This window comes from Zeugodacus cucurbitae, chromosome 2, assembly GCF_028554725.1.
Source record: "Zeugodacus cucurbitae isolate PBARC_wt_2022May chromosome 2, idZeuCucr1.2, whole genome shotgun sequence".
NCBI classification, from domain to species: Eukaryota; Metazoa; Arthropoda; class Insecta; order Diptera; family Tephritidae; genus Zeugodacus; species Zeugodacus cucurbitae.
In genome coordinates, this window is record NC_071667.1 from 5,944,784 (window position 1) to 5,967,719 (window position 22,936).

The 22,936-nt window shown below is 38.4% G+C and overlaps 1 protein-coding gene across 16 annotated transcripts in view; it reads left to right on the forward strand.

Moving 5' to 3' along the window:
- LOC105214103 (trithorax group protein osa) overlaps positions 1-22,936 on the forward strand; it is a 78,484-nt gene that overhangs the window by 30,541 nt on the left and 25,007 nt on the right. Inside the window, exon 1 of one of the 16 annotated variants that reach the window (XM_054235037.1) lies at positions 19,800-20,226. The exons of the other annotated variants lie outside the window; for them this stretch is intronic. Within the exon in view, the coding sequence (XP_054091012.1) occupies positions 20,206-20,226 (21 nt within the window). The 5' untranslated portion in view covers positions 19,800-20,205. Of the gene's footprint in view, positions 1-19,799; positions 20,227-22,936 lie in introns of those variants that run through there. 16 annotated transcript variants of the gene reach the window in all.

The following is a 22,936-nucleotide window of genomic DNA, read 5'->3' on the forward strand; positions in this document are numbered from 1 at the left end:
TCAATGCCGGCAAGTGAGCAAATGCGCACAAATTAATTTCACAATACAAACATTTGACTCTGGCCAGCGACTACTGTCAGTAAGGCCGCCCAAACGATCGATCGACTGACTGACTGACTGTCAAGCCGCTTACTCAGGCAAATGAAAATCAGCCAAATTAAATATGAAAGCAGACGAGAATAAAAATAGAGAACATTGAATTCAGGGAGAAAATGCATGGGCAGCAATGCAGGCTGACAGTAACAACAGCAACAACAATAAATGCTATTAATGAATAAAATAAAATGGTTTGTAGCTGAGCGCAAGGGACAACGGGTCATCGAGTATCCAATTTCCTATATTTTTTCCTATATATACACTTACATATATATGTACATCCATATGAAAATATTGCTGTGTGTCTATGCTTTCACTCGATAAACGCCGCCACAACTGCCGCCTGCTACATCATACACGAGACGCGCAATCCGCAAAAGGCGTCAACCAACCAACCGTCCAACCCACGAATCGGTTGGCAACTACCGCCGTGTCGCAGTCAATTTGAATATGCAAACACCGGCTTTTGTTTGGCGCGCTTTGACCGTCTGGTGACGATTTGCCTGGCCGTCTAGCTGCTGGCTTGTGACCCACACTACGCGATCGGTGTTAGCGAACAAATTAGTTATTGACGAGCTCTGTGGTGCCTGAAGTGGAAGAGGGAAGGTGGTAAGTGGAGTGAAGAGCGCCAAAGCGCACTGGGCTTTGGTGTTGCAACACTTTATGCTATGGAGAGAAGGATATTCCGCCTAGCATGTCAGACTGGTCTAACTCTGACTGAAGTTTTCGTGCGACAGTAGAAGGTAACAACAAAAAATCGTTATAAATTGCCACTGCACACTTTATGCAACCAAATGGCGACAATCAATTGACTTTTGTATGTGGATTAGCCTGTCTGGCTATTTATTTGCTGTCTGACTAAATAGTGGTTACGCAAATATACATACATTCTGCTAGTTTTGGTTGATTGTAAAAGTTGAATATAAAGGAGAGGAAGGATAGTAAGGAAGAGAGGCGATGAAAAACATAGATTTGGTAGTGATCTGAGTTTTTTTTCGGGTGGGTTAAATTAATTCAATGAATTGGGCGATAAGCTTATCTGTGATTGATATTAAAAATGAAGCGGAGCACTTGAAAAAGTGGCTTTAAAAGGTAACTTCTGTTTATCCCTTAGAAGTCGTCCACACTGCAAGGTGAGAGCGAAAAAATTCCACGGCTATTTATAGCGGTCAACTGACCACTCAGATAATCCTCACTCAATTTATCTTACCATCAATACTGCCATTCGGAGCAATGCTACAGTTGAATCGTTTAATTTAATTCCATTCCAATTGCATTACCTTTACAAATTATAATGTTTTAGTAAACAAAAATTATCGACTAAAGTTATAAACGGAGCAATTTGCATTTCCCCGCCCACTTAAAACCACTTTGCATGTAGACCATTCGAAAACACTTAAGCATAATTGTGTAGCACATGCGCACACTCACAGCCGCTTGCATAGTTGATTAGGAAGCCTCTAAGCGGCAACTAACGGTGTTCCGTTAAGCCAACCGCACGGTGAAGAATAGGAAGCCGGACGTACATGCCATGCGATTGTTGTCCGTCCGCATGTCGAACCGGCAATTGTATCAATAGCCTGCACTTAGGCGCATTAATAATTCAACACGCAAGCATTATGTTTGCAGCACCGTTGTTGTTGTTGTGCAAAAACCAAGAAAGCACTTGATTTGGTTCTCAGCAACCTTAAAAACGACAAAGATTACGGCAGGAATTACAAGCACAATCACACATTTTTCAAAGGCATTTGTGAAGTATGCCTTGGCAATCAGCTGGCTTTGCGGCTTTTCTTGTGCTCCGTGCAGTTTCCATTTAAAAATACATGAATTATTAAATGTATGACTGGGTTGCGGGGGGCGTTTGTGTGTCAGCGGTCCCTTAAAATGTATAAAGCCTTGCGGTAAACCGTTTTACTATATATGTATGTATATTTTGTATCGAATATGAGTATTTTTGGCATATTTTCGTTTACTTTCCAACGTCATACGCTTTCCATCGGGACGCTTGACGTTATTTTTTACCTTGCACAACGTACAAAGTTTTCAATGAAATACATAACATGTTTTTAAATTGTATTATCCCTTGAAAATTTAATAAACTCATCGTCGTCAACGTCAACAATCGCAACCACTGTCATTACAACTTAAAACGAATTTGTTATTGACACTACAATGCACTCAGCCGACTCCATGCAGCCACCACTCACTATGCATGTTATGTTTGCGCGGCGAGTCTGTCGCATTGTTGCCGCGTATCCAACGCGTTCTCGCATTGACACGCAACTCACGTAATTGCCGCGCTGCGTTTTATAGCCATGCGGTGCGTTGTATACTCAAGACCCACTCTGCAATTTACACAGCCGTCGCCGTTATACTCTGGTACTGACGTTGTGCCTAAAAGGTCGAACTCATGTTTTTCTCGAATATTTGCACATGACACAGAATCGCTATCGGTTTGTTGTTGTTGTTGTTCGCACTTTTATTGCTGACTTTATGTAGCCCACATCTTCTTGATTGTCGCGCGCTTTTTGTTTTACAAATTTCTCCTGTCACTTACCCTACAAATCCACAGTGAAAATTCAATCAATCGCAAGCACGTATTGTGGTTGTCTGTATATGAAAGGAACCTTATGTGGGTGTGTATTGTCGAATATTGTTGCCTGTCAAACCCAGATACCCAAGCAGCCAGCCCATCAGGCGATTATTTGTTTATTTCGTAATTGAAGTGGTGAGATGGCCTTGTAGCATTCAAATATAGATGTATGCAAATTTAAGTGAATGCAGAATTTACCATGTAGACCCCCATTTAGGTATTAAGTTTGCCACACCGGCTTGCCATTGGCAATCTCAACAGCCATGAGACTGAACAAGCGCCTTTTTTTTAATTGTAATCCACCGTTCGGCATTGAAGGGAACAATTTGGCTGGAGCCTGTTGCCCTCTAGAAAGTGTTCTTCACTAAAGGTAATCACTCCAGTTAAAGCTAACCTAATTTAGTTACATACGGTGTCGCGGCTTGGAAAGTATATTCCAATTTCCGTTTTCAATTGGTTTCAAAGCCCCAAAGTATGTGTTTTCCAATTCTCAAAATGCAATGCGACCCACTATGAATTAGCACATCGGCTACTTAACACAATTCGATCTATTGGTGTACAAAGAGCATATATAGGCATCTCTATGTTTATGTCTAATTAAAGGAATTATTACAAAGCGGGGGATTAAAGCAATGTTCGAACGGCCAGATGAGCCAATAATAGCAGTCACAGAAGGAACATCTGATTATATTACACGCTCTAGCGGCGCTTGCTTGTTGCAATATACTAAATATTTATGTACGTATAATCATATGTGCTCATACATTTACTCGTAATGCAAAGCGAAGCCAAACTACGTATGCGATCACGGATGGTCGAGCAAGAACACAGCAAGAACCACAACAACAGAGGAGCTGCAACCAACAAAAGGAGGTCGTCGGCTGTCACTGCCGTCGACAGAACCCAAACATGGCACACAGAGTCCGAGCGAAATGCAAGTGAAATGGAACGTGGCCAATGAAAGCGAAAGCCGATTACTTAACGGAATAACGCAATAACTGCATTAAGCGTGTAACGAGTAGAACAAGAATATTTCGCCAATGGCTTTCATTGGCAGGCGATTATAGTTGTACTAGCACAACAACAACAGCGAAGATTTTCGAGCTTATGAATGGGGCAAGCCGCGTTTCTAATTGCAACGGTTTACCTGTAACAACCCGACTCCGACAGTGTGCTGCAGCTGCAATGTCAGCAACACTGATGGATAGGCACTAATAGCAATAACCGCAGTGGTGCGGTACATACGCACCGGACGCCAATGAATTGGCGCAAATGTAGCCAGACATTTGGCCAGCACGTTATGTTGCTTACTCACATATGTGCGAGTATGTTAAATGCGAGACTTACGACGGCTTTCACTGTCACAACCAAAACAACAGCAACAACCATTTCATATGCAATATGCCAGAAAGTCTGGCCACACCGTCATCTACCAGTGAGGCACTACTTCACTTACTCACTTACGCACTTGCACAGTCAAGCTGAAAATCATTAACGGCACTCAAAAGCGGCGACAGACACTTGACTCTTGAGTGGGGTGGCAAGGTATGCAAGAGTTACCATTTGAAATGCACACATCCCAAAACTCACGGCTATTCAGGCAACTTGCATGCAACAGGCTGCTTATCAACAATGTTGGCGCCTTTGAGTTGCAGAAATGGTGGAATATTTGTGGCATTCATTGTTGCTATTTGGTTGTTATTGGATGCTGGTGATGTTGGTTGGCCTAATTTAATGGGCGCCTAGTAATAAGATTCTCTTAGTGAGTAAGACACACGACAATAGCAGTAACAAGAAGTGTAATTGTGCGTGGATTATTGGTGGTATAACGGTACATATAAGCCATTCGGTTGTAACAATGACCTTTCAGTGTTGGTTATTGAAGTTTCAATGTCACACAGCAGTTACAGTGATATAGTTGTTGCTTGTTGATGTTGATGTTGTTGTGCGTACTTGTATGTAACTGCTTTTTGAAGGTTTGTTGAGGTCATATTGCTTAAAGTCATAGTTAACAGTGCGACCTTGGTTCTTGATTATCAGTATCTCAACCCGCTTTGACTAACTTAGCTAACTGTAGTAGTTAATTGATGTTTCCTTAATCATTCCGTAGTAGAAGATACATACGTACACAAGCTTTGGACTTTCTCTAACCTACGTCTTGGGCTGCATGCAAATTTCATTATCAATTATGCATTTCCGTTTCTTTTGTGCGACTTCATACATACATATGTACATACTTATATATCTGAATAATCAAGTAACAAATGTAAAATAAAGAAAAATGCACGAAAAGAGAAAATATAAGCAAAAACCCATTTTAAGAAAAAAAATCGGCGACCTTGACATTGACCCAATTGATGATGAATGAGTTCAATGTGCCACAAAGCGGATGTAGACGTCGTATTTGTGTGCCACCATCATCACCACCACCACAGCAATACAAAAGGCAGTAACGACATAAATAGCAGTTGCGATAACATAAAAAGGCAACAACAACAGCAACAATAACAATAAGTATGCCAAAAACTTGATACGACGCCAGTATGTAGGTATATTTGTATATCTATGTTTGTACGTATTATACATATAGACATCGTAATACAAGTATTACTGCCACCATACCAGTAGAGGCAACTCAACACAGCGCAACTCAAACAAACTGAAATTGGCGTCAGTGGCACTTGAGTGCCTTTATTGTTATTATTGTTGTTGTTTAAATGTTTTTTAAATTTTTTGCATTTTGCATTTAGAAAGGAAAAAGGAATTAAATTTGTTAAAACAGACGATGTTGCAAGGTATACGAATTCTCTTACATATAAACAAACAAATCACTGGAGCGAATGTAGCGGTGCTTTGTTCGCGGTAAAAACAGATGTTGATGGCATCATGGTATATTTATTATACGACGGTGTTGACGCGTGGCACATTGAATTTCAAGAGGTGCCCATACACGCTAAGGTACATAAGTATTTGATTGTGTATGAATGGGGTTGTGGCAAAACCAACAGCCGAAGGCACTTTTTTGGGCAGAAATATTTTATTTTCATTGCAAGTGGGTAAATTCTAATTTCGCAAAAAATCTTGTTGGAGGTCACAAACCTAACTTATCGTGTTTGGTAAATGCTTTCCGGTTTTACAATGTTCCTGTCTTTGAACCCTTTCGATGTTCGCTATCGTCTCTTGGTCGTATGGTTGGTGGTTTTAATTTTGTACTAGAAAACACTTAGATTTCACTGTCATATATGGAAAGTTTTTGTGACTGCTGTACTGGCGGCTGTAGCTTTGAACTGAACTTCAAACTGCACATTGAATTCAACCGAAGTAATGATATTCATATTCAGTTCATATTAGTTTTGTAAAACAGTTTCACCGCTGAAAATTATTTTTTTACCGCATCTAATAATTTCGACAGCAAAGTGAGCGCAACTTTACCCTTTACGTTACCCTTTTTAACAATAGTTAAATAAAAAATAAAATAATACTCAGCTCGCTGTTACTATCATAGTTTTTTTTTTGTGTTAAATTCAATTCGTTTCAGAAGCCAATCACAAGCGTGTCGAAAGGCAAGTTGTTGTTCTCTGCTATTTAGTTTGTTTGTTAGCAATTGGTAGCACATTTGGTAATCATTTTTTTTTTATACTAAATTACTGTTAAATGCTCAAAGCGACTACTCGATGAATTTTATATACAAATGTCTATGAATCATTTATCAAAAATTAAGTAAAAAATAATCATAACAGCATGTTATCAGTTTTAATCGCACAATAATCGATTAACCTATCCATCACCAGAAATTCAAAATTATTTAATCTTAAATATGTTTTGCCTTTATTTTCTAATAATTAACAAATCTTTCATACACTAATACAACCAATTGTTGTTGCACTTCAAGTAGCAACATCTACGGTGCGCTGAACACTGAGAAGGCATGAATGAAATACTAGTAGAAGAAAAGTAAGCAACAATATGCAGAGAGATTCCCAGCTGAGTTGAAGAAAGGAAAATGAAATAATAATAATAAAATAAAGCGTGATGGTAGCGTTGAAATAAGGCACAGATGCATACCACATATATTTTATTAAATGCAGCTACTTAAATTTGTTTGTATGTATAAATGAAATACAACCAAGTGAAAAAATCGAAAACTGAAATAAATAGCAGCAACAGTTGTTGCTCTAGATTTTATTTTATTTTTGTTGTACATTAGTGCCTTTGCAAATGGATATCTAGCTAGCTGCAGTGCATTTCATGCATTCTTGCCTGCGCTCACACTTCTGTACAAACTCCTACGAGGGCAAATGCCTGTGCATTTCGTGCTATCTGTCTGCTTGCCTGTCTACACGCTGTCTGCTGTGTCTGATTTTTATGTGTGCACATCCATATGTATGATCGCCACGTGCTTCGCGTTTTTTATACTCATACTAATATGTTTGTATTGAGACAACTTTTACTTTCAACCACGGTTGGTGGCTGCGAATGTGGTTGCGCTTGGTTTGGTGCCTCCGTTTAAGTACATATACTTTAAGTTTTAAATCTGAAGTTGCAATGTTGCAGCGTCTTTGTTCTTTCTGCTGTCTTTCTACAAAACACTATTCTTATGTGCATTACTTCCAACTTTTGAAAGTTTTGTTAAGGGGGGTAAGGTTTGACAACTTTTTTTTATTTTTTTTATATTTTTTTTTTTCTGAACTATCAACATCTCAAGAATATTGTGTGAAAGTTTTAGGTCATTCGGAGAAAAACTAACGAAGTTACAGCAGGTTGAATAACGGTACCTCCAGCTACCTGCGCTGAGTGTACAAAACTTTGAATCGATTTTCCCAAATATGTAATTTTTAAAGTCGGTGACCAGCCTACAGAAAAAACTACTGCATCGATCGTTTTGAAATTTTGAACAAATATTCTACATATATATAGCTCTCGAATGACGTCGAGTTTTTCAAAAATTTTAATTACTAACAATTTTACAATAACAAATAGGTCGATTTTTTCGTCTAAAATCGTCATTTTGGCTTGAAAATGGTACCAAAAATTGAAAAATTAAAAAAAAAACTCGACGTCAATTGAAAGATAAACTAATAAACTAAAGAAAGCATTTTGATTTTTTGGTTTCGGATGATCCAGTGATGCTGTAGGCTGGTCACCGCACAACAACTTTTTTTCGAGGTGCCTGCAGAGATCGACGATAAATCCGTTATTCCTCGCTATTTTTCGATAAAAATTCAAATGTTGTACTTTCATATAATAATAAGTAAAATAAACCTACAGCAATAATTTTTTCTAAAAAAATTCATGAAAAAAGGTCATTTTTCGACGAAACAAACCTTACCATATGTATATAAAACATAGATATTGTGCTTGTTTTACTTAGTAGATTATATATTATCCGCTTGGGATTTCCCTTAGATTCATGCACAATTGTCACGCATTTAAATCTATTTAATTGCCCATTGTAGACGAACTCACTTCGACATCTCAGCTAATTGACACAATTCCTTTAGTTGCCATACATACATATGTATGTATTTATTTTGCCCGCATTTTCGCTAGTATATTACAATGTAGGCTACACCTTTTCACATACAAACATTAAATATTTAAATGCGGGTCTATTAATATTCACTCTTTCGCACCTTCATTTCTATGAGGTATTCATGTTACCTTACCCCACTTGGTAGACCACTATACATTCGCCGCTGGCGCCGCTACGTCATTTTATTTTCATTTCCTATATATGTGCGTATATTTGTATCTTGTTTACTTATAAGACATTATACACTTTCTTCTCAATCTCAATTCGCCCTTCCGTTCTTCTTGCATTTGTTGCCGTCATTTTGAGTGTCTGTGGTTAGTTTTCGCTATAATTTTTTTTTTAACTTTAGCCATTAGAATTGTTGCCTCTCCACCGTTGCTGACAGTGTGCAAGTTACGCTCTACATACCTATATGCATAGCGTATCTAGTCGTTTACTCGTTGGTTTTTAATAAATTTTATTTTCGTTTATTTGTTGTTGTGGTGTTTTATTCATACCAATTATTTGTTTTGATCTTATCTTCTTCGCCGCAACATTTGCTTTGTGTCATTTCGTGTTTGTGTGACTTCAAATACATTGTTTATATGCTTTGAGTTGTGGTTACGCTAATGTGCCTGTTGTTCAGTGAGCCATTGTTGCGGAAATTACTGCCCGTATTTAATTTTAAACTACCCATAAAATGTTACATTGCAAACAAACACGCACTACTTTACATATATGTATATGCACATACATTCATTCGAAATTTAACCTTCTCCATATTGACGGACTCTGCTGACGGTCAATTTAATTTTATTACTCGTAAGTCCCTTCTACTAATAGTCCTTTAAATAGTAACGTGTTAGACTGTTGCTTCATTGTATGCCTATGTCAATTCCATGACATTGGAAATCAACCCTCCTTTACGAATTGTCGTGAAACAACAAAACTCAAATATATTCGATATAAAATATTTCAATATTTTCTTAAAATTATTAAAAATTACTCTCTGACTACCTAACCACAGTCTTCATATCTGTCCTTACGCATTCTTTCATTGTCTGCTCTTCATCACTGCCATTAAACATTTTCCCGCCAAATTATGAATGCACACAAATTGGTAACCTGCCTCTTCACACGAATTCATTTTATGGCCGTGCTTCAGTTTTTATGACCCATCAGCCGTTGTTTTATAGTATTTTATCGTCAATGGCGGCTGGCCAAAATGACACTTCTGTCGTTTACCGGCTTTTTTGTACACTCTTTTCGTGAATTTCTCGTTTGCATGTTCCAAGCAAAGCATACTTGATGTTAATGGTTTGTGATTACTTTCAACCACGCTTCCGCCATTGCCACAGCCATCAATTTCATTTGCTTCCGTTTTGGGCTTGTCACCACCGGTAGTAGTAGCTTAGTTTTGTTTAAACAATGTCTGTCAAGTAAACGGAACGTCTTAAGTAGGTAAAAAGTGAGAAATGTCAACGTAAAATTGAAATTGAAATAAACATAAACCCATTATTTACTTATTTCTCAACATTTTACCACGACTAGTCTTTCAAATAGTTTTTCTCAAATCGGTCAAATAAACATGGCTTCAACGAATGACGGTGTCTTTTAGTACAATGGATGTTGCCGAAGCCATTGTTGTCTCGCCAGCTCCACAATATATAACTTTTCCTAGACTTCACATTGCTAATTCTCCAATTTCCACGCTTCTCTTCTCAGCTGATAATTTGGCAAATTTTTAACTTCAAAATTCAAAATATGAAGCGTCACTCACTATTCAAAACAGTAACCTGCTCTCATTAGTTTGAATACCAATAACTTCTTGAATGTGATTGCTGCAGGCAAGCTGGAAAGGATACTCGGCAAACAGAACAGCACTGTAGCTTTTGATATTTATTTGGTACTCTTCTACTACTCATTTGAGAGGATTACATTATCTTTTGCTGTATATTTAAATTGTATTGTATTGTTATGTTGCCTCTGAATGAGTTCCATTTGCTGAACAGTCAAAGACCTACTCAAAGGAGCCGCAACAAAGTAATATTGCTATTTTGCTCACAAAAATAAAGCAAACACCGTTGCCCACGTTTTCCAAAGTATCATCATAATCGCGTTCGCTGATTTGGAAACAATTTTGCACATTTGTGTTTTTATTTAAAGACTGTTCCTCGATCTCTCGACTCCACTGCCGCTATTACAGCCATCGTTGCGACGACTGTCACCAACCTGTTATTTACTAAAATGATTTCTTGCTGTGGCCCGCTTTACTATGTTACTTGGTCGCGAGTTTTAAGAGTGTGCTTGGGCATAAAAAGGTGCTTGACGTCCGCTGTCAGCATTGCAAGTTGCCGGAAACACACCGACATGCGTACTACATTTGTGCTTCGCGCCAAAATCGCTGAACTAGCATTTCATATACACTGGTGGTCACATAATTAAGGACCCTCCGTTTTCTTTTAAAATATTGGTTTATTTTATAATTTAAAAGCGACATATTTTTTTAAACTTCAGTTACCATATTTATTATCTTCTAAGGTATAGATTTATTGAAAATTTAACGAACAAATTGTTTCTCATCTGAACCAAATAAATTCAACTTGGATTCATCGCTCAACAGTATTTGTTTCCAAAAATCTAAGGGTTTTCCGATATACTCCTTCGCAAATTTAATACGAATCTTTAAGTTTTTGTTTGATATGTGCGGTTTTTTTCTTGCGATTCAAGAAGACGACATCTGATGGTTCGTGTTGATACATCGTTGGTCAGTTGATCCTTTATCGTGCCAAGAATTTGCCTGGACGTTAAAAAAGGATTCGCCTTGGAAACTCTACAAATTACACGATCGTCCTTTGAAGTAGTTTTTCTGGGCCGTTTTTTCCTTATTTTACTCCCTGTCCTCTGTAATGAATCAAAGCATTGTGAACCATTGATTTTGAGCATAAAAGTTCCTTCGCTACGGCTCTAATGGACATTTTTTCCTTCACGTACTTGTAAATAATCATTTTCCTCAATTCTGGAGTACAACTCTTTTTTCGACCCATATCTAACAGTTATTTTATTTGTAATTGAATATTTAGTTAATATACAAATGATTTATACAACTTACCGCAAGTTTTTGTGTTAAAATAATAAAAAATCCATTAAAAAAAAATTGGTGTCCTTAATTATGTGACCAAGCACCAGCACACTCAAAATACAATAAATTCATCAAACCGCCGAATTTTAGTAAAAGTGTCTAAATTTGTCACTCAAAAACGTGCTACATTTTTGAGCACAGTTTTAATATACCGTTGCAATTTACAATGGGTCTCTAGGCGAAAATTTAGTGCTAAAAACATTGAACTGAAACGCGTGTTTTACTCAACTTTATTTTTTCCTAATTATGTGGCCACCAGTGTATGCATTTGGTGAGTTGTTAGTGCTGCAGATTTGGAGATGGTAGTTACAAGTTAATATTTACTAGGTAGTAGGCGCTTTAACCGGAAGTGTCGCTCGTGAAATCAAGATTTAAGTGGACGGTATTTGCCTGCATGTAGACGCATATATTACAAAAACACCAGCGTTTTTCAATTGTGTACATCACGATTTCTAGGGTTTTTGTATTTAAAACTTATAAAGGTTAGGCAGAATAATATTTTTTTAAGGCGACTCTCTTTGGGGTTATTAAATGTGCATTAAGGGTCGCATTTCAACTGGCATATATTAAAAGCGATTCAGTCTCGATTTACTAGGAAGTAGGTGTGCTTAAAAATATAAGTATGGTACTGTAATCAGCTCCTTAAAAATCGTTATTTCCCAAAGATTTTTTTAAAACTGCCAATGACAGCTATTTTATGGATTTTATTAGTTTATATTATATTTTTTTTGCAATCCACACACCACTTCCACTTAATGTCATTCATGTTGGCGTTTCAAGCTTTTTCTTTTATACTTTTCAACGCTTATCACCGATCTAAATTAAAGTCCACTATTAATTTGACATCTTCCTTCGATTGCCTGGCAAAGGTTTCTGTTGACTTAATTTCGTTGAATGTTTATTTTATTGCAATTTCCTTTTACTACTCTTATTCGAGAAACGACCCTGCCACATCACTCCACCACAGTGTTGGCAATTTTGTTGGTGATGCACCGCAGCTTTGTTTGTGCGCACGTGTGTTTATTCGCCCTGCTGCAGCACATGACACTGGCTGTATGTGCCAAGACATATTCGTAATCTTAATTAAATACGAACGACTGATGTCATAAAGCGTGCACAGCTAGCTCCTCCACCCCAACAAAAAGCACAACACATGGTAGTTACGGCGGCGTCGACAACAACAATGCCGTCTAAGTAAGTATGTCGTGCACGCACATAAAGCGGCTGCTGTGTGCACGTTGGTTATACTCTCGTACGTGTATTATTGCTTTCCGACATGCCTGTGGGGCGCTTTGTTGGCAGGGGACGGCAGCTGATTCATGCCGGCAGCCGGGCAATTGGCAAACATGCGGTGGAGACGGAACGACACATTGCAAAGCAACTGCGTTCGTACTCAACTCAAACTGCCTTACATGATGACTGGGTACAGGGTATGCGGTTTGAGGATTTTGAATGACTGGTGTGTCGCCATCAGCTGTGTGTTGGTTGCACATGCAATTGCACGACGACGCTTTGCTGGCTTTATGCTCTTCTGCTGGCACCCAACCGACGACGACTTGACGTTGATGGCTTCAGCAGCAACAGTTTGTTGTTGGCTCTATGTACACGTACGTTTAAATGTTTGGACGGTGCTCTTCTTCCCCCATATTAAGTTCACTTTTGTATGTTTTCCTTTACGACGTGGTTTCATTTGAATTGTGTTTTTGTTGTTGTATGTTTGGCGCGTTTTGGTTGAAGTTGAAAACGTGCTTTCTGTGCAATTTTTGGACACTAACTAGTTCATATAACAATCTTGCCGTTTATAATATATATTTATATTGTTTTGGCTTCACATCAAGCTATACTTGTGTGAGTTGAAGAAAAGTCTTATGCTCCGGCAACAGTATCTCTAGGAATTTTACTTATAAATTTCATTTTTTAATAAAATATCTAAAGAACCATTTTTCTTTTGTCTTTCAGGTTAGTACAACTACTATCTTTAGCATAACTTTGGAAAATATTGCAATATGAAACCTTTGTATGGTAAGTGCTTTTTAAGTCTAATTGAAGGGGGTGAGAACATTCGACATCACAATAAAAATAAATATTGATAAGTATTAAACAAAAATAACCTCAAATTAAAATTAATTAAAATTTAAAATTTAGTTAAGCAATTCCATTAGGACTATTTTTACGTAGAAAACATTCACTTGTTTTTACTGCCGTGACAGCTAGTCTAAACTGGGTTCTTCGTTAATGATTTATCAAAAAAAAAAAAAAACAAAAAACAATAATAAAGAGCAAAACTCACTCACTCATACGTACACATACACATGTGAAATCTAATTAAAATCATATTACTCTGTGTATGAAATTGCTTGCAGCAATTTGCGTTCACTTGTTTTGCGGCAGTCTCTTTCATTTTCTTACCGGTTGGCTGCTTGACTACCATCTACCGACTACCTACCACTATTCGCCAACTGCTTTCAATTGCGACAAACGACAAGCTTTCAAAGATTTTAATTTTGATAATTGCTGTCGATGGTTGTCAACAAAGAGAAAGAGAGAGGAGAGAATTGCTGTTGCAATGGTAAACAATTCAAATGCTGCAGTATTTTCAAAGAGAAGGTGCAACGCCGCAAAACATTTTCTGTCAACTACAATTACCAGCAGTCAAGACCACTACTTTACCAGTTCTTTTTCATGAGAAAAGTTGTAAATAAGGCTAGTGCGCACAGAAGTTAGTAAGCAGTCAAATCAATTGCATTTAACTTAGTCATATGTTGCCGATATATGTATATGGATATTGCTTTCGTCTGGTTGTATGTTATTAAAAACTAATTTTCCCCTTTCATAATTATCACAATGCAACCATCTTTTATTTCCTTGATTCTTGATTACTGAACTGTTACCGTTACGTAAGCAAAACGTGGCTTTTTAGTTTTAGCTTCGATTGAACTACCTTTCTACCTTTTGCCATGTCATTTCGTTTTAGCGTCTGTGAACATTGCAATTGTGCGTTACAATTGTGCCGTTGGAGGCACGCAACAATTTTACTTGCCGTTTCTTAACGAGATGACTGACTGACTTGACTAAAAGTGAGTGAATACCTCCCAGTTAATCCGAGAGCAATTCGTTTTTATCAACTACATTTACCTTACCTGCCCTTCTCAGCGCCTTTTAAGCAGTTTAAGCAGTAGGATATTTTACTCTCATTCTCTGCATCGGTCGTACTTTATAGCATTTTACTGCTGTGTCGTGCAATTGCTGCCGCCGTTTTTAATCCGCACGACAGTCGACATAACACCAGCGGCGACAACAACAACACCACCACCAACAACGCAGAAGTCATAAAAGCAATTTCCTTTATTTTTGACACACTCAGTGAAGCGAAGTTTTTACGACATTTATTATTGTTATTATTTTTATTTTTGGGGTTCGTCGGTCTTACTTTTAACGTTTTAATTTCGTTTTGTATAATATGAATTTTTTGAAATTTCTGTATTAATTATATTTTATATTATTTATTTGTATTGTCTTCGGCTTTATTTTTGCCTCGCCGTGGATCAGCTGCTTAAAATCAAATCCACCATTTGTTGTTCTTTATTATTTGCTCGGTGGTGGGAATTGATGAATATTAAATTTGTTTAATTTTTGAACAATTTTCATCTATATTTCGGTTAAGATAAGTTTTGTTAACCTTTATTCTTTACTCCACTTCTCTACATTATGTTTAACGCTCTGCTTCTTGTGATAATCAACATAATAGATGATTCACAAATGAAAATTCTTGAACATGTGAATTGTCGTTAACATTAATATTAAACAAGTGATAAGCTCAAACACAAATTAAATGCAAATGGTATGTGAACGCAACGAAACAATACAAATTGTTCAATGCTTACACACGTACATATTATCATGTCGAGCATATAAAAACCACCCATCAATTTGCAAACCGATCATTCGTAAGCGCGGCCACGCAATCAGTAACCGCAAAGTGGTGAATAACTTTGACTGTAGTATGTTGAAATTCCGGGTAAATGTTATTTGCTTGAAAATTTTGCAATTCAAGTATGAATACTGTATATTTTTACGTTGAAACTCAATTATCGTCATAAGCAAGTGCTGACAACGAACAAATAAAGGGTGATTTTTTAAGAGCTTGATAACTTTTTTTAAAAAAAAAAACGCATAAAATTTGCAAAATCTCATCGGTTCTTTATTTGAAACGTTAGATTGGTTCATGACATTTACTTTTTGAAGATAATTTCATTTAAATGTTGACCGCGGCTGCGTCTTAGGTGGTCCATTCGGAAAGTCCAATTTTGGGCAACTTTTTCGAGCATTTCGGCCGGAATAGCCCGAATTTCTTCGGAAATGTTGTCTTCCAAAGCTGGAATAGTTGCTGGCTTATTTCTGTAGACTTTAGACTTGACGTAGCCCCACAAAAAATAGTCTAAAGGCGTTAAATCGCATGATCTTGGTGGCCAACTTACGGGTCCATTTCTTGAGATGAATTGTTCTCCGAAGTTTTCCCTCAAAATGGCCATAGAATCGCGAGCTGTGTGGCATGTAGCGCCATCTTGTTGAAACCACATGTCAACCAAGTTCAGTTCTTCCATTTTTGGCAACAAAAAGTTTGTTAGCATCGAACGATAGCGATCGCCATTCACCGTAACGTTGCGTCCAACAGCATCTTTGAAAAAATACGGTCCAATGATTCCACCAGCGTACAAACCACACCAAACAGTGCATTTTTCGGGATGCATGGGCAGTTCTTGAACGGCTTCTGGTTGCTCTTCACCCCAAATGCGGCAATTTTGCTTATTTACGTAGCCATTCAACCAGAAATGAGCCTCATCGCTGAACAAAATTTGTCGATAAAAAAGCGGATTTTCTGCCAACTTTTCTAGGGCCCATTCACTGAAAATTCGACGTTGTGGCAGATCGTTCGGCTTCAGTTCTTGCACGAGCTGTATTTTATACGGTTTTACACCAAGATCTTTGCGTAAAATCTTCCATGTGGTCGAATAACACAAACCCAATTGCTGCGAACGGCGACGAATCGACATTTCACGGTCTTCAGCCACACTCTCAGAAACAGACGCAATATTCTCTTCTGTACGCACTGTACGCATTCGTGTGGTTGGTTTAATGTCCAATAAAGTAAACTGAGTGCGAAACTTGGTCACAATCGCATTAATTGTTTGCTCACTTGGTCGATTATGTAGACCATAAATCGGACGTAAAGCGCGAAACACATTTCGAACCGAACACTGATTTTGGTAATAAAATTCAATGATTTGCAAGCGTTGCTCGTTAGTAAGTCTATTCATGATGAAATGTCAAAGCATACTGAGCATCTTTCTCTTTGACACCATGTCTGAAATCCCACGTGATCTGTCAAATACTAATGCATGAAAATCCTAACCTCAAAAAAATCACCCGTTATAAGATAAAAGTCGTTTACATAACCTATGCTTGGGAAAATTATACATACATAGATGTTGTGTTGTGATGAATATAAAATAATTGATATTGTTTTTAAATCAAGAAAAAGCATAACTCGTATTTTATTGAAGGAATTCTGTCCCATATTATAGTTCAGCTAACGAAATAGGTTTTCTTTAAAAATTCTGGAATGCGATTTGATCATATTTTTCTATTACCTCATATACGTACACCCGAGTCTCCATTCATCACGCATAAATATTTAAATTGTACTGCCTGCGAGTCGTGTACCCCCATCATTGGACTTAAAGTGGCCACCCACGCCAACTGACTCCGAGTACAATGTGTCTGCGTTGCACGGCCGCTACCATCGCAATACCTTCGGCTTTGCCACTTCAATTTCAGCAACACACAAATCACTGAACATCGACAAACAAATTCCAGTAGAGTACTGAAATAAAACAAGCACGCATTTCATTGTTGCTGCTGATATTTTGTTATTTCGTCGTCGTCGTCGCATGCACTGAAACTATTCGACACACTCGTCAGATGGCTTTGGAAATTCAGTTGACAGCGCGCGCAAATAACTTTTGCTTTTTATGTTGCTGGCACTTCGTCTGTCAGTTGCTTGCTCATACTGTTTCTTTCCTCTTGTTTTTTTTTTAGCCACCATGGAAAATAATAACATTGTTACTAGCTGCCTAGTAGTTCCACGGCTTGCTGCATCAGCGCAACCCAATGTGTGCTTGGTTGAATGTGCGTGCGCTAGAGTATCACCATCATCATCATCATCAGTAGCAACAACTCTGGTAGTGCCGCGTGACAGTAGCGCAGCAGTAACACATAACTAAAGCAGTTGCAGTTAAAGTTGCTATTGCAACATTGTTGCAAATATGCGCGGATTGCCTCTTGTTGTTGTTCGCACTATCGTGTCAACCAGCCATTTAGCTATCAGAAGTTGTTGCTCACTCTAGGTTCTTCTTCGTTACATTTTCAATTTTTTGCAGTTTGCATTATTTCAATATTTCACGCCTTTGGAACTGTTGTTTTCTTAGTTCTTAAAGTTAACGATTTTCGTCCCGGCTTTTTGTGTTGTTACTCATCTTACCTTGAAAAAGACTGCAAGTCAAAGCTATTCAATTCTAGAGGTGTTTCAGAAATTCTACGATTCCCCATGTCAATAGCTAAAAGGCACTGTTGTCTTCTCGTCACTTTGGTTGTTTTTGTTGAGCTGGTTGGTTTCATATTTTAATTGGCTTGTGATAGTCATCCTGATGTTTAAATAATGCCTGGACTAGAGTCTTTTGATTTTTTCCCTTTTTTAACAATTGTATGTTTTCAGAACTAAGTCTAGTAGCCTGTAATAATTTAAAAACTTCAAGTTAGTTATTTTCTATACAGTTTTTCGTATTTCGGTAACTGCTTTTCCGTACCATTATCATCTCTTGTATTGTTTCAACATAGTGCGAAGTGCCTACTCTGACTATGGGAAATTCAATTTAGAGCCTAACTAACCACCCAACTATCGCATGTTACCTCTCAGACTACGTAATACTTTTTCATTACAAAATTTTGGATTGAAGACTAATACTATAGCGCTACATTGTAGCAGTTCGCAGTTCAAAGATCCTCCACTCCAATCAGGCATTATACTATATATGTAACTTAGTTGTTGCTGATTTCTACTAGTTAGTTTGCTGCATGTAACGGACATTTTTTCATGTGTTTTATTAATTTGATCGTTTTTTCCTTTAATTTATGTTGTTGCTGAAGCTTTTACATTCCATGTTGTTTTTATTATTTTTTTGCCCGCCTTGTTTAAGTTGAGGTCGGTTCATTTCATTTTGCTTTAACGTTCAACTCAGTTTCGGTTCAGTCGAGTGCGAATGCGAAATGTGCGCGCCAGCGTTCACTTTATATTCCTTTCCCACTACGTCCGTACTCAACAATTGCCAACCACACTGTAGTCTCCAAGCTGCCTCCCTCCCCCCTGCTGCTGAATCGTTGCGCATGTTTGCCAAGTGTGCCAACAACGCTGCTGTCGTTTTTCATTTGCCGCCATAACTACATGCTCCGCTGGGCCCCTACGCCCCCCAAAACTCACGCACACAGTACTTTGATCATCAAAACGATGGCAGCGGCTATGGCGACAAGAATTCATTTGTGTTGTATACGATGGCGAATGCAAGTATACACTTATGTGTATGTGTGTTTGTGTGAGTCTTCTGTGTTTTCGCTTCGACTCATTTAATGCGAACTCGTTGGCTCGTTCGTTTGTTCGTGCGCTGTGCTCCGCTGTATGTATGCCGCCGTCAAGTTACTACAATCCCCATCATTGCCGCGACGCTGGCTGGCGCCCCACGCTCGTCTCTCTATCGTAACCCCAACGTGTAGTCATCGCCATCAGCCGCTGTGCTAGCACTAAAGGCAGCAAAGTTAGTGCTCACGTCAGTTTCAGTGCCGTTGCGATTATTGCCGCCGTGCCATTTAGTTGTCGTTGTCGTTGTTATTGTTGTTGCCGTTGATTGCTGCTGCTGACTGTGCTAGTACTCTGACACAACGAAGTGCTTTGTAGTCGGACCGGTGTGTACGATGAATTCAGTGAGCCAAACAGCCAGGCAACGTAGCAGCTAGCTACATAGCTAGTCAGCCAGAGCTAACATTTCCAAGCAGCTCATTTTGCTTTGCTTGCTGGTTGGTTGGTTGGCTGGTGTGCCAGTTCACATATACATTTCAAGTTTCGGTCGCAAAAATCGCTTGCCTCCCGTACACCAGCAGCAACAACAGCAACAGTCCCGGCAAGTTGCGGCAGTGGCAGTCTCACCAGTCCGCAGTCATTGTATTCATCGTCGTCAGCAATGAGCAACAGCAGAACAGAAGTTAGTCGGAGCCGCCAGCCCAGCCAGTTCGCCAACTCAGGCCGTCAGGCAAACAACCCAACAACTTTGTGTGTGCTTAGTAGCAGCGGCATCAGCAAACGAATGACGAGCTACGAGCTAAGCGCACCAGCCAACAACAAATTCAACTGTTGAAAAACCAACTCGCCCGACGACGAACAAATGTCGCAGCGCAATGTGTGAATGAGCACAGCACGGCATAACACTGAATTGGTGGAGCAGTTAGTCAGTTTGTTGGATGCACAGTCGGACGGTCTGTCAGTGTGTCGGTGAAAATGGCACGGCAGAGTGTCGAACCACCCAGCAATGGTTTTGGTCGAGTGTTGAGCGAACGAACGAACTTAGTCGTTGTAGCGATTTCGAGCATTATTTGCGCTACATGCCATTACGTGTGCCACTCCCTGCGCCCGTTTTGCCTGTTTACTCTTTCATTCGTTCGTTCGCTTTCCGTGTATGCAGAGTGCACTAGCTGTTTGCTGTTGTTGTGGACTCTTGGGGCTTTGGCGGGCTGGCTCCACAGTTCTACGACTTAATGCTTTGGCTTGATTATTTCGTACGTATATCGGTTTTGTTGTTGCATATAGTGGCTTCAACTTTAGTCGCTTGTCGCACATAAAATTCAATTCAATTTCAGGCGTTAAAGGAACTTTTGTGCTTTGTGTTTTCTGAACACGACTAGATGGATGGTTGGTTACTTTGGAGCGATTTTTTTTGGATTTCTATGTAATGGCAAGAATTTCAAATCGTTCTATTTTCTTATATTTCAAAAGGGTGCGATAATGCCTTCGGTTGAGGTTAGGTAGAAATTTTGAGGACAATAAACATATGATTCTAATTAAGAGAAAACTAAAAAAAAAATTGATAAAAGAAGTACGGTTGTGACAATTTATTTATACTTGCGTAAATTTAAACTGTTTAGTATCCGCGTGGATTGATTCCTTTTTCTGGTTCTAATCTAAATCGACACTTCGGGTCTTATCAAAAACAAGTTTTTGGAACTACCATTAAATATTCTACGATCCGGTTTGATTTTGGAATTGTATGTTTTTATCTTCGCCTTTGTTGCATTTGACTTATTTTTTGGTGTATTCGTTTCGAAGGAAATAGTTTTTTTGCAAAAAAAATGTCTGGAAGAAAACATTGCGAAAGCGTTACGAGTTTCGAACAATTTGTTCCCAGCCTGCCACATGACAAAGTTTTGTCCGGCATCGGAGCAAAAACAGCAACCAACACAGCTAAGAGTTGTTTCTGTTGTTTTGAAACTTGGGCAAAAACGCTTTTGAAGCATTTACACAAACCACTCCCTCCCACATCAGCTGCTGAAGGATGGAACAGTGTTGGCGTGTTTACTGGCATGTGGCACGTTTTAAGTGTACGTTGCACATTCACAAATACATACATATGTATTGTATGTGTGTGCGTGCGTAATAAGTGGCGTGAAATGGAAATAAAAGCTCCGAAGTGTTGGAAAGTTATGTGGCGGTAACAAAGTTGCTACTCTATACATATTTGTGGTTAGCTTACAGTAACAACGTTTGCATTTTTCGAACTTAAAGTGCATTGTTGAGAGCGCGTTGAAAAAGTTGAAGGCTGTTTTACGGGGTTGTTATCTAGGTGTTACGTACAAAAGTTTCCCATTATTTGCCACCAATGTTGCGGCGATACCAAAGCATTGTGAGTCTTTTTTACTTCTTTTTTCCTCAATCTCTTCACATTTGACATGTTCTTCGTTATGCTTAACTTCGAATTGTTGGGATTAATTTTACGTGGTTTTCCGTTTTCCATAATTCATGAAAACAGCCTTCCTCCCTTTAGGCCATTTTCAGATGAGCACAGAAAATTAGCCTTGAACGGTAGTTCTAGCAAATGGTTGAGCCAAATCGACATGAAAAATATAATCAGATCTCAAGACATTCATAGCCAATTGTAATGGGTTGTTTATAAAAATATATTTTATTATTCTATTTAGCTCAAAGACCTTTGTTCATTCAGTTCTTAAAAATTCATAAATTACCAAATTGTCGAATAATAGTATAAAGCTCTCTAAACACTTTAAAATTGATCAACTAGCTCGTTTGATAATGGTGAAACCACGGAATAACTTTAAATCACTATTGACTCAGGGGTTTCTAGCAGAGTTCAGGGTAATTTATAACAATAAATCAATAAATCCTTTTTAAATTAAATAATTGGAACTACTATTTGTCTTCGAATCGTGAAGACATAACAACACAGTCCTTTAACACACATCGAAAGTTACTTACCATTTGACCATTGAAGTGCTTTTACAATGCAATAAAAAACGCATGGAAACTTTGTTAGACTATAATCAGATTTTTTCCTTTGCGGTGCTAGTGGATTCTAACCACTAGAAAGTGGTGTACTATTTTTATTTTATATGCTTTCAACAATTTCCTTTGCAAAGAGTAATTTCTGTTTTCCGATGAGAGCAACTACAGCATTACTTTTAATTCTATATCCTCTCAATTAAGTCGCTGCTGCAACTTTATTGCAAATATCCTCATTTTATTTCCATTGGTGCTTGTTTCTATTACCGCCACCACAACTACATACATATGTAAGCCTTTGCAACTGCTAATTCGCTGAGAAAGGTGAAAATGCATTTTTCACTTTTAGCGTTACGTACACATCCATACAGGTACGACACACTATGTCATCCTGAGTGCAATGGAGACGTGTGTGATGTTCTAGCTATTGGCTAAAGAACGCACTTTGTTCTTGCCTTTTGCCTGCCTTGCTAACGCATTTTCATTTACTGCCGTCATGTAGCGTCATTTGAAAGCGGGCTGCTGCCACTTCCGTAGCAAACTAGAGGAAAACGTATACCGACAACCGCACAAACATAGCGGCACTTGATTGACAGAGTGTTTGCATTCCACTTGCTTTTGTTGTTTACGTTTGTTTACCGCTGCCGCGAAATTGCCGTTGGCGCTAATAATAGCCCCACAGAGTAGGACAACAGCTGAAAGGTTAGTTAGTTAGTTGGGCATGCCATTGATAGGGTAAGTATAATATGTTGTTGTTGTTGATTGCAAAATACTCGGGGAAAAGTGCAAAATAGCGCGGGAGTGGGTAAAGGTTTTGATGATAGCAGTGTTTTTGTTGTGAAAGTGCTACTATTAGCAGCGCGAATAACGCGTCAATTGTGGCATGCCTCACGGTCACGTGTAGAGATATTTTACAGAGACGCTTTACGACCAGCATTATTGTTCTTCTTTGTTTACAATGTTCACGTTTTGTTT